The 11,202-nt window shown below is 42.8% G+C and overlaps 1 protein-coding gene across 2 annotated transcripts in view; it reads right to left on the bottom strand.

Annotated features, from left to right (window-relative positions):
• Window positions 1–3,320: 3,320 nt before the first annotated feature.
• Window positions 3,321–11,202, bottom strand: part of CDH17 (cadherin 17) — a 50,787-nt gene continuing 42,905 nt past the window's right edge. Inside the window, exon 18 of one of the 2 annotated variants that reach the window (XM_025199404.1) lies at window positions 3,321–7,303. In XM_025199404.1, the coding sequence (XP_025055189.1) occupies window positions 7,191–7,303 (113 nt within the window). In that variant the 3' untranslated portion in view covers window positions 3,321–7,190. Of the gene's footprint in view, window positions 7,304–7,352; window positions 7,489–11,202 lie in introns of those variants that run through there. The other variant, XM_025199405.1, reaches the window with a different exon arrangement.

The following is an 11,202-nucleotide window of genomic DNA, read 5'->3' as shown; positions in this document are numbered from 1 at the left end:
GCAAAAGCACTTAGCCCACTTTAAAGTGTCATGTACGCATGCCCATCATTTCATCTATACACGGCCCTCGGGAACGCTTGGAATTTGCATTTGTGTAACTGGTCCCAATTTATTGTTGCAAAATTTCTGTTTACGACATCAAGTCCTATTAGCTGCCTTGAAAGAATTAAAATGCAAAGGCATTCTTGGGTGGTATAGTCCATTTTGTTCTATGTTCTTTAGACTTGTATTCTACGTGTTACATGTTACTATTCCATTTGTTTGATTTATGCCAATTTTCATAATGTCCAGAGAATTTCTAGACACTTCAGAGTAAGTTTTCTAAAGTAATTTCATCTTTGTAGCCACAAGTTTTAAATATGTAAATTATAGTATCTAGATAGCTGATATAATTTAAGAGGCCAGATGAAATTTAATCTTTCTTGTTTTACAGGCTTTTCTATAAGAGGACCTATTCTACCCTCATGCAGCTTTGGATACATTTATTCCAGAATCTGATGATCTTAAAAAACTCCACTTTCAAATCATATCTATACTAGATCTGTTATCTTTGCATTTATTAACAATTTTCTGCAAACTGCAAACAGTTGATGTTTCAGTGGGATTGCTATATTAGAGAGAGTTTTCTTCTCTTAATTTGTAGATGATTTGGTTTTGTCTTTATTACTTGCTTTATCACTTTTGGTGGCACCAGGGAAAGAACTAGATCAGAGTGGGCAAAATATGGCTGATGGGCCAGATCTGGCCTGGCAAGCCATTCTTTCCAGCCCGTGGGGCCCCTGAAAAATTTAGAAAGTTAATATTTATCTGCTCCTGGCTGCCTGTCACAGATGACAGGGGCAGTAGGACCCAGGAGAAGCCGGCAGAATGCAGCAGAAAGGCCATCTTGGCCAGGGAAAGAACTAGATCAGAGTGGGCAAAATATGGCTGATGGGCCAGATCTGGCCTGGCAAGCCATTCTTTCCAGCCCGTGGGGCCCCTGAAAAATTTAGAAAGTTAATATTTATCTGCTCCTGGCTGCCTGTCACAGATGACAGGGGCAGTAGGACCCAGGAGAAGCCGGCAGAATGCAGCAGAAAGGCCATCTTGGCCCCAGCCCCCTCCTACCCCTGCCCCATGCAACCAGAAGCCACTACCTGCTGCCACTTTCACTGCTTCCCTGCACACCCACCAGCTGCTCGAGCACCATGTGGTCCCCAACTGCATGATCATATCGTGGGAGCATGAGACCTGTGCTGGTACCCTGGAGCCAAGATCTGGAGGGTGTGTGTGTGTGTGTGTGTGTGTGGGTGTGTGCATCCATGTGATAAGGGAGGGGGAGAGAGAGAGAGAGAGAGTGTGTGTGTGTGTGTGTGTGTGTGCATTGAGGGATGGGGAGAGAGAGACAGAGAGCAATGAGGGAGGCAGAGACACACCCCCTCACGCTGCCATATATGCAGACCCCCACACCCCCATCCCCTCACATACCCCAGCCACCTCCTCCCATACCCACCCACTACCATCCACACCAGAAAACCCCCACACCCTCCCCCACCCCCACATACCCACACACCCACAGCCCTCCCCATGCCTCCCACCCACCACAATATACAAGAGTAAGACTTCCTTTTAAGCTATTGTGCAATCACCTCTATGCACACTATACAAACACATGTAAACCAGGACAAAATATTTTTTAAAATCAATTAATGAACGTTGTAGACGTTCGATTTTTAGAATATAATTTGGTATTTTTCTGGTTCTGAGATGGCAAAACCCCTTGCTGAGAGGAGTATTTCTGGGGGCAAAGTGAGGGACTTCTGGTGGCAAAGGTTGGGGGTTAGGAGGTGGGACTTTTGGTCCCAAGATGCCAACCAGGGGATGGGGCACTTGTCAAGGGGTGGGGCTACCCATGTGGCCCTTAACAGCCTGCCAAAACTCAGTAAGCATCCCTCCACCTGAAATAATTGCCCGCCCCTGGACTAGATGAACCAGTAGAAGTTCTATTCACACAATCATTTGGACTAAACAACAGCCATTATCCTCTTCACTACAAATCACATGACAATTCATTAGCCATTTTTCTACTGCACTAACTTGCCTAGAGCACTGTCTTTGGAACTGCACTCTTTGCTATATCCAGTCCCTTTGTGCTACCCTCTGATTCCATTTACTGGGCTGAATATGTGACAGACTTACCTATTTCAGCTATTCTGTATTGTTTGACAGTTCAAGAACATGCCGTTCAGCTGCAGGTTCAAAGATCTGTTGTTACATGGGGTTTTTAAAATCTTTTTTGGTTTTGGAATATGCAGTGTAACGAGTCAGGAATGTTTTTCTTGGCTTGGGTCATTTGCAGTTAGAATGTGTACAGACTATAACTCATCATTCTGGACATTTTCATGCATTTTTTTTAACGGCACTGTCAAGTGCTAGTATGTATAGATGCAGTGGTGTTGTATGTTACTTTCTATACCAAATTCATAGAGGATGTGATTCTGCTACTTTCTTTAACCCAGTGTCCAGTTATATCCTTTTAGCTCCATAAGCACGAGTTCTCTAGTGTAGGCCAACTTGATAGCCATCAAAGAAGCAGGGACTTCTCCAGGACTGAGACTGTCATGGGCTTCAGAGGCTTGGGATAAAGTTCCTCTGTCCAGAACAAGCAGGTAGCCTAGTGCTCACCAACCAGTGGATCAAGATCCACTGGTAGATCTCAGAACCTCTTGTGTTAGATTTTGGAGTCTCTTAGAATTGATCCAAGGCTGAGGTAGGGGCCTGAGTGTCCATGTGCATGTATGCGTGTGCCCTAGCCCAGCAGGTCAGTCCATGGGGGAGGGAAGGGTGGGGGCTAGATTGAGGCCCCCACGGTGAGGGACAGTGCCACAGAGGCAGAAGCAGAGGTAAGTTGAATGGGGCCCCAGCCAGGTGGGACTTACCTACTGGGGCGGTGCACCCCCAAATTAATTTTTTCTCCCTCTGCCTCGATCTTTCCCTCCCCCTTCCCTCCCCACAGACTTACCAGCTGGGCGGGGGAAGGGAGGATGGCGGCAGCACACAGTAGATCTTGGGTTGCTTTTAAATGCCAAAAATAATCTCCTACTTAAAAAGGTTGGAGACCACTTGTGTAGCCTATTGGTCAGTTGGCATGACACTTCCTGTCTGCCCAGTTCACCTGGGATATTGGATAGGTATGGGCACTACATGTGAACAGAACAGTTTTAGCTTCAGCTTGGAGAAATAACAAGTTTCTTACAAAAAAAAAATCTTCCCAGGCTATCTGCAAATCTGTCAGGCAAGAAGAATGAGAAACACCTGTGCACTCTCATGAAACATGTCAAATTAGCTTTTATTGGCTAGATTCCTAATCTTGTTTACATTCCCCTTGTGCCACTTCACACACTTGATATGGAAGATCTTATTCCAAAAATGCCTTATAAGCAAACAAAGAAAGAATCGGCAACATGTTTTCATCAGTACTAATAGGCAAAAACCAGATGGCTTATGTAGATCATGATCATGCATCACTTTGGCAATTGACTGAACATCTACTAAGTATCTTTCATGTCTAATTCTATGAAAAGTACTGATGTACTGTACTTTGAAAGCTGGACTAAGGACAGTTTTCCAATAGCTGCAATTCCATGGCATTTGTTCTGCAAACACAGATAAAGATCTGTCTCATTTTTAAAATGAGCTTATGTTTACACAAGGACTGAAAAAATATACCTCATGGCAGTTTAATGAATGCATGTCATGAGTTTTAGAGATAAAGGTTGAAGCTTGATGACTGTTTAATCTCATAAAGAGCAGTAGAATTTATTCAAATGTTTTTGCTGTCTTGGAGCCTAACAGTGAGAACTCCACATACTTACATGTTGGTCTACATTAGACAGGAGTCATCAAAAGGAACAGAGCCAGAGGACATATTCTCAACCTATTTCATCATTGGACCAGTTGTATAGTATTGTCTCTGGCAGGAAAGTTGTGACTAAAGTCCCAAATTATCAAAGATATTTTAAAGTTTATATACTGGTGGAAGAAGAACAAAGTTGTATATGAGAACAAATCCTGCTCCAGTTATCCGAGGTCTCCTATAAATTGCTATGCAAGGTGCGGATGTATTTTAATATCACTACCAGGTTCTTCTAATTGTCCTCTGTTAACAGCTCTGAGTCTCATGTTTTAATAGTTACAGAGTAGCTGATTCATTCATTCATTATTGTTTGTGATAGGAGCGGGGTTGTGATATGCCTGTTGCTCATGGCTAAAAAGTGAATTTAGGACAACATTTTAAAGATTATGTATGTGAATAAGGTTGTAAGGTGGTTAACTTCAGACAACCAAGCTCTGTATATTTGGCCTACATTTTCTTTTCAGTCTTTACAGTGCTGCTTATATGTGATCTATTGTGAAGGTTCAATCAAACTCTATCTTGAGAGGTAAAACTGCTAGCAGAAGTCAATAAATGTCAACAGAGCATTGACTTTAGTAGAATTCAATAAGGAATTATGTGCATGAGGCCAACCTTTGACCCCAGAGGTGGAACAGAGCAGCTGTGACTCAGAGGGCACCATCAAACTGCCGCGATGCCAATAGCCGCCGTATGGTTAGCTACTCCTGCAGTGATGGCTATTTCTGCATTTCCCCCCCAAAAAATGGCACCAGGGACTGTTTCTCCATTTGCATCCCCTCAGTTACACTATTGTCTGTCCCTGAAAAGCGGGAAATTCTGATCACCGTGCTAATTCCAAGAAGAACCTGGAGACTATAGGGTGGCAGTAAAGCATGCTGCAGAAAAAGAGTAATACAGATTGCTTGCTTTCCTTACTACAGATCCAAACAGAATAGGCCCTATTTTCTGTCAGGGGAGACATGAAGAGCAGAAGCCTGCTGACTGGGACTAGACTGAGTGAAGCCTTGCAGTCATGGTAAAAAGAGAGCCATTAGGGAAGCCGGAGAGGATGGACTAGTGAGAAGGCAAGCGGACAAGTGAAAGTAGAAGCCTGGAAGAAGGAAGGATGTGAGCATGTTGGAGGCTGATGTTGGCCACTTAATTGATTTGGGCTTCAGCACTGGAGGAAGAGGTAGCAAGAAGGTCAAGGCTCTTCTGTGTTTTCCTGGTGCCACGTTGAAGTATATTTACTGAAATACCTGCCACCAAATGCAAAATACACCTTTTAGAACCCTATCAGCAAGAAGTCTGAGCACTTGCTACAAGCAGAGTAAGATGAAGTCCCAAAAACCTAGGAACAGGCCAAACAGTCTAGAAAGAGCAAAAGTCTTTGTGAAGTTCCTGCACTGCAAAGTTAAGATATGAAATAGCATTATTTTATTTTCCTAGCTCTGGAACTGGTGGACTTCTTAGTTTAGGATATAGTTAACCTACCCAGAGCTCCAAGGCAAAGTATGCAGAGCACAAGATAAATTACCTAGAGTGGGTGCGAAAACTGAGGCAATGCCTCCGTAGGATGGATTGAGAGCTCTCTCACAGAGCTGATGAAATGAGCCCCTGATGTCTAACTCAGTAGTACTTCCTAGGGTGGATGAGTGTAGGTGACCCATAGGATATACTTACTTCCTACAAAAAAATGTGTCCAAAATAGGGTAGAGAGCAGTTTTGAATGAAATTAAAGCAGTCAGAAGTTCAAACAAAATGGCACTTCTATTTCAAAACAAGGAATGTACAAAACTCTATTGGTACATAAAAGTACAATGGATCTTGGCCTTTAGTTCCTACTGATTTATTTTATTTATGATTTATAAATATGTACTGATTTCAAGTTCTGGACACTGACGTAATGTAATATCACAGTTTCTGAATATAATTGGTTGATGTTCTCACACAAACAAATACATTCCAGCAGATGAGATAACCCCACAAAAAAGCCTCTCCAACAGCTGTCTTCAACAGCTGGACAACAAGATGTGGTGAGACATCTGACAATTATACTGAATGGTTGAAGGCCAAAAGCAAAGTTTTTGCTGGCAACACTCTAGGAAACATACTTTAATGCAATGTTACTGAGAAAATGTTCTAGTCCTTTCTTTCCAGCTTTCTAAATACTTATTCTTCATTCTTGTACGAACTTGTTTTTCCTAACTCCTTTAAAAATATACATTCCTTCAAATTCAGTGGAATATTTGTAAGTTTTTAGTCCTTTTGAAACAATCCTTATCAGTTTATTGCCAAATGATGCCCTACTATAAGCAAGCTTCTAAACAAAATATATTTTCTTTCCAGAGAATGTCTCAGGGGTCCAATGCAAGTCACTGCAGGCACAGTAATATTCAATAGCCCCCCTGGAAAGATTTCAATGTACAATTTCCAAATCTTGATCAAAACAGTTGTAAATTCACACTAACTTGTGAAAAGTTGCCATTGCAGATATCCTTTATGCAAAATATTGCATTAAACCCTAAAATAGCTAGCAGCAATAGTTTGCTGTTTCTTTTTTTATGGACCACCAACAAATCTGCTGAGAGAATGTTCTATAGCTTTGCAGTATGCACAGGGCAAGCAATTATTTACAATATTCTACAAAGAAGATGATATCCCACTGTCTCATGTTCTTTATTGTTTAAAAAAAGTATTTATTAATGGTGGCAACGGTGGCCACTTGACACAGACAGTGAAGGGAAAATTTAAACACCTTCTGCTTCACCAAATTTAAGCTTAATATATTGTTGTTATGCATTCACAAGCATAAGCATGTATGCTGTGAGTCAGAATATTTCTAGGCCAGTTTTTGGGAGCAATTAAACTGATGATCAGCAGATCCCTCCCACTCTGTGAGAGACTCCCAAGTCTAATTTAGGACTTCATTTTCTTATACTCTGAATACATTGCTTGTCATTCTGTTAGCCACTGTGAAGAGAGTTGTGGAAGAAGGTAGCCACTCTAAAATATAGAATGGTCATTATTTTAAGTTGGCATTTACCAAGATGTGCCATGCAAACAGGAATGTTTCTGTCCATAACTCTTTTCAAGCTCACAGCCTTTGACATCATCATGTCTTATACCCCCTGGAAAGACATGTGTTAATAGTTACCTGTGTACTTAACATATGGTTTTGCTTTTGTAAAACTGAATATTATTAACCAAGAAAGGAGGTGTGGGGGGAGGAGGATTGGAGGAAACTACATTTACCTGTGTCAGAAGTTTCTAAAAACACATTTATGCAAAAACTAGTTATAAAATGTATTTCCAGTTATGACGTCAGTGCTATCATTTCAGCTGGATATTTTGCATTCTGGTCTGCTTCTTTTCTTTCCTTCTTTTTCTTGCGGTTCAAGTGGAAGAATACACCCCCTAAAATCCCACCTGGTCAAATAAAGGGAATATAAAACAATTCTTTAAAAGTGTTTAAGCAAAGATTTCTTATTTGAAAATTATACATAATATTCACACCACTGGAAAGAACGGACTTCTGGGTGTTATCACAAAGGATTGGACCAGTAGTCTATCTCATTTGGCATCCTGTCTCTGACTGTGGTCAGTACCAGGTACTTTGAAGGGAGATAGAAAAAATAACCTTTTAGTGGGTAGTTATAGAAAAACATGACTACAGGAAAATTTTCTTCATTAATTCCCTTCAGTTAGGACTGTTTTATTCCATATATCATGAAAGTCAATATCCTTTATCACTTTTTTTATTCAGGCTAACATAATTGGAAAATCTCATTAGTTTCATAGTTTCAATAACTGTCCTCTTGTTTCTATGTTTTGATGAAGCACAGAGGGGTGCCTGAGTTACCTTCTGTCTGCCATTTGTTACTTTGTACATCCACTCTATTCTGTACAGGATCTCCTGTCACATTCATCTCCATAGTGTCTGAGTATCTGCCACTTCAAGTAGTGCATTAAGCAATCTGACTAGCATTTTTTCCATGGTGCTTGTTCATTTATCCTTTCCTTAAGGAGAGAAGGATGTACAGGGCACAGTTTTGTTTTAATAGGATTTCTGGCCTACTTACTTGGCTTTTGTGTTTCTTAACAATGAATGTTACACATTTATATTATAAAAAGAAGGGTAAAAAATTATGCCTTGCCCTTGGAATAGAAGATGGCTAACTTTGTGAAAGGCTTTTATTCCTGGTGCTTCATTCCACAATTTTGGATACAGCCCTGAGAAAATGCTGTCTCTGCCATGTCAGCTCTTCTTAGTCTCCATTCTGAACAGAACATTCCCAATATCTTTCATTTCTCATCACATGGAAGTCTTTCCAGCCCTCTCATCCTTAACACTGTCCAGTAAGCCTGTGCAAATAAGGAAGTATTCAATTCAGATTCAGCCGATTCAGAAGACTGATTCAGTTTGGAGATTCGGATCACTGTTCTGAATCGATTCGGATGAATCGGCTTTGGAAGATTTGGCACTGGTTCAGAGACATTCTGTGATTCAGCCGTAGACTATAAGGGGGAATCACTGAAATACCCATAATGTTGTCATTTTTTGGCAGATTTGGATGAAAACAGCAGAGAGGGTATGAAGCCTGCCAAGTTTGGGATGGTATGAAGCCATGCCTTCTGATGGCATGATGCCTGCCAAGTTTCAAGGAGACAGGTGCAGGGGTTTTGAGAAACTGCACCTCAAACTCCTGAAAGCAAAACTTGTGACATGTGTGACTTTGTGTGTGGGTTAAGTCACAGTTGGATGAAAACAGCAGGGATGTTAGCCTATAACAGGGGGTCTTCCTGGTGCCAGTTAAATGGTAGCCTATAACAGGGGGTCTTCCTGGTGTCAGTGAAATCTCTCCCCACCCACCTGTTTCTGGGCCAGCTGCCCGCCCCTCTTTTGCTCAAGCAGGAACAGCTCACAAAAGGGACAGAAAGGCTGCAGACAGAGGCTTATATGCAGTTTCTACGGCCCTCCCCCAGAGCACTGTGATTGGAAGGGGACTCAGGGAAAGATCAGAGTCACTGGCAAGCTACAGATGGCAGTCTTCCCCCCCCCCCACTTCCCCTTCCTCTTCTCAGTTTCTGTTCCCCTGAAAGACTGCCTTCTGAATCACCGAATCTCCAAATCTTTTTCCGAATATTTTCCTAATCGATTTGGAGGGGTTTTTTTGGTTTCCTAATTCAATTCAGATTAGGTGATTCGACTTCTGAATTGGGCCGAATCTTCTCCGAATCGAATTGGCGACCAAAGCTTCGCACACCCCTATTGCCCAGCTCTGAATCTCTACTAAATCTGCCTGAAAGGTCTTATTCCTGAGCCAGGGTGGAAAACCCCTTTAGATGTGGCTGAGTAAAGATTGTCACAGTCATTTCTTTAAAAAGTCAAGCTGAGTCACGTACAATTCTGTATAAAGCGATGAACTAGTTGCAGCTTTCATTGTGCTCCAGAATTTGGCCTCTTTAAAGCAGGCCAAAAAAGGCAGCAAAAAATATTTTCACTCATTTCTCAGGCGTGGCTTGCACTAGTGCTCTGTCTCTAGCTTGTGTTAAATGAGGACAACCAGCACGGTTTCATTAGGGGCAGGTCCTGCCAGATTGCCTTCTACGATCAGGTCACAAAAGCATTGGACGCAGGTGTCGTGGTGGTGTAGACTTTCTGGACTTCAGCAAGGCCTTTGACACTGTCTCCTACCCCATTCTCATCAAAAAACTTGGTGACTGTGGCACTGATTCCTACACAGTCAGATGGATTGCAAATTGGCTGAAGGGTCATACTCAGAGGGCAGTGGTGAATGGGTCTTTTTTGACCTGAAGGGAAGTGGGCAGTGGAGTCCCCCAGGGCTCAGTCCTTGGGCCCGCACTGTTCAATTTCTTTATTAGTGACTTGGACAATGGGGTAAAAAGCAGCCTGTTTAAATTTGCTGATGATACCAAGATTTGGGGTGAGGTGGGCACACTAGTAGGGAAGGACAGATTACAGCAGGACCTGGACAGGTTACAAGGGTGGGCTAACAAAAATAGGATGGGTTTCAATACTGACAAGTGTAGGGTGCTGCACTTGGGCAGTGGGAACCAGCAGCACACTTATAAGCTGGGAAACTCCCTTCTTGAGAGCACGGTGGCAGAAAGAGATCTTGGAGTCATTATTGACTCCAAGATGAACATGGGCCAACAATGCGAGGTCATGGTCAGTAGGGCTAACCGTACCTTGTCGTGCATCCACAGATGCCTCTCAAGCAGGGTCAAGGAGGTGATCCTCCCCCTCTATGCGGCACTGGTCAGGCCGCAGCTGGAGTACTGTGTTCAGTTCTGGGCGCCGCACTTCAGGAGAGATGTGGACAGCATTGAGAGGGTCCAGAGGAGGGCCACCCGCATGATCCGGGGACAGCAGGGCAGACCCTACTAAGAGAGGCTACGGGACCTGAACCTGTTCAGTCTTCACAAGAGAAGGCTGAGGGGGGACCTGGTGGCCATCTATAAACTCACCAGGGGGGACCAGCAGGGTTTGGGAGAGACCCTGTTCCCCTAGCGCCCCCTGGGGTAACAAGGAATAACAGCCACAAATTGCTAGAGAGTAGGTTTAGACTGGATAGCTGAAGGCACTACTTCAGTCAGGGCAGCTAGGATCTGGAACCAACTTCCAAGGGAAGTGGTGATGGCTCCTAACCCGGGGGGCTTTAAGAAGAGGCTTGATGTCTACCTGGCTGGGGTCCTTTGAGCCTGGTTTTCTCTCCTGCCCAGGACAGGGGGTCGGACTTGATTATCTACAAGGTCCCTTCCGACCCTACTTCTATGAATCTATGAGGAGTAAGAGGAAGGGAAGGGATTGCAGGGAAATGGGTCCTTTTTCAAAGATATGAACACAAAAGATCTTGTGTCAGGGTTTTCTCTCTGAGTTGCAGTCTGAGCCTTGTCTTTTCAACTCTTAGTTTTGTTTGAATCAAACTTTTCCCCTGTCATTATCAAAGGGCTGGTAAAAGTTCATAGGTAGTTTCTCTTTTTTTTAGTGGTTTATATATTACATAGTAAACATCACTGTGGAATCCTGGCTTCCTTTTCCTAGTTTCAGGACTGAAGACTTGTTCTCTGGTGCTCATTCCTTTTTTTTTTTTCTTCATAGAACAGAGATGATTGAAAAGCTTACATAAGTTCTTTGCTTTTAAGTCTCCTCCAAGTTTGTCTGACTTTTTCAGATATGATGTCTGGATTTTATTTAGTTTCATCTCTTTGATTCCCTCCTCTCTCTAAATCTGAGTCACAATGTCCCAGTCTGCTGACTGGCTGTAGCATCCAAAAATCACATCGGATTATGCTCTCGATTC

Source organism: Alligator sinensis, unplaced genomic scaffold (genome assembly GCF_000455745.1).
Source record: "Alligator sinensis unplaced genomic scaffold, ASM45574v1 scaffold273_1, whole genome shotgun sequence".
Lineage (NCBI taxonomy): Eukaryota > Metazoa > Chordata > Crocodylia > Alligatoridae > Alligator > Alligator sinensis.
This window is presented reverse-complemented; position numbering and strand designations above follow the sequence as displayed.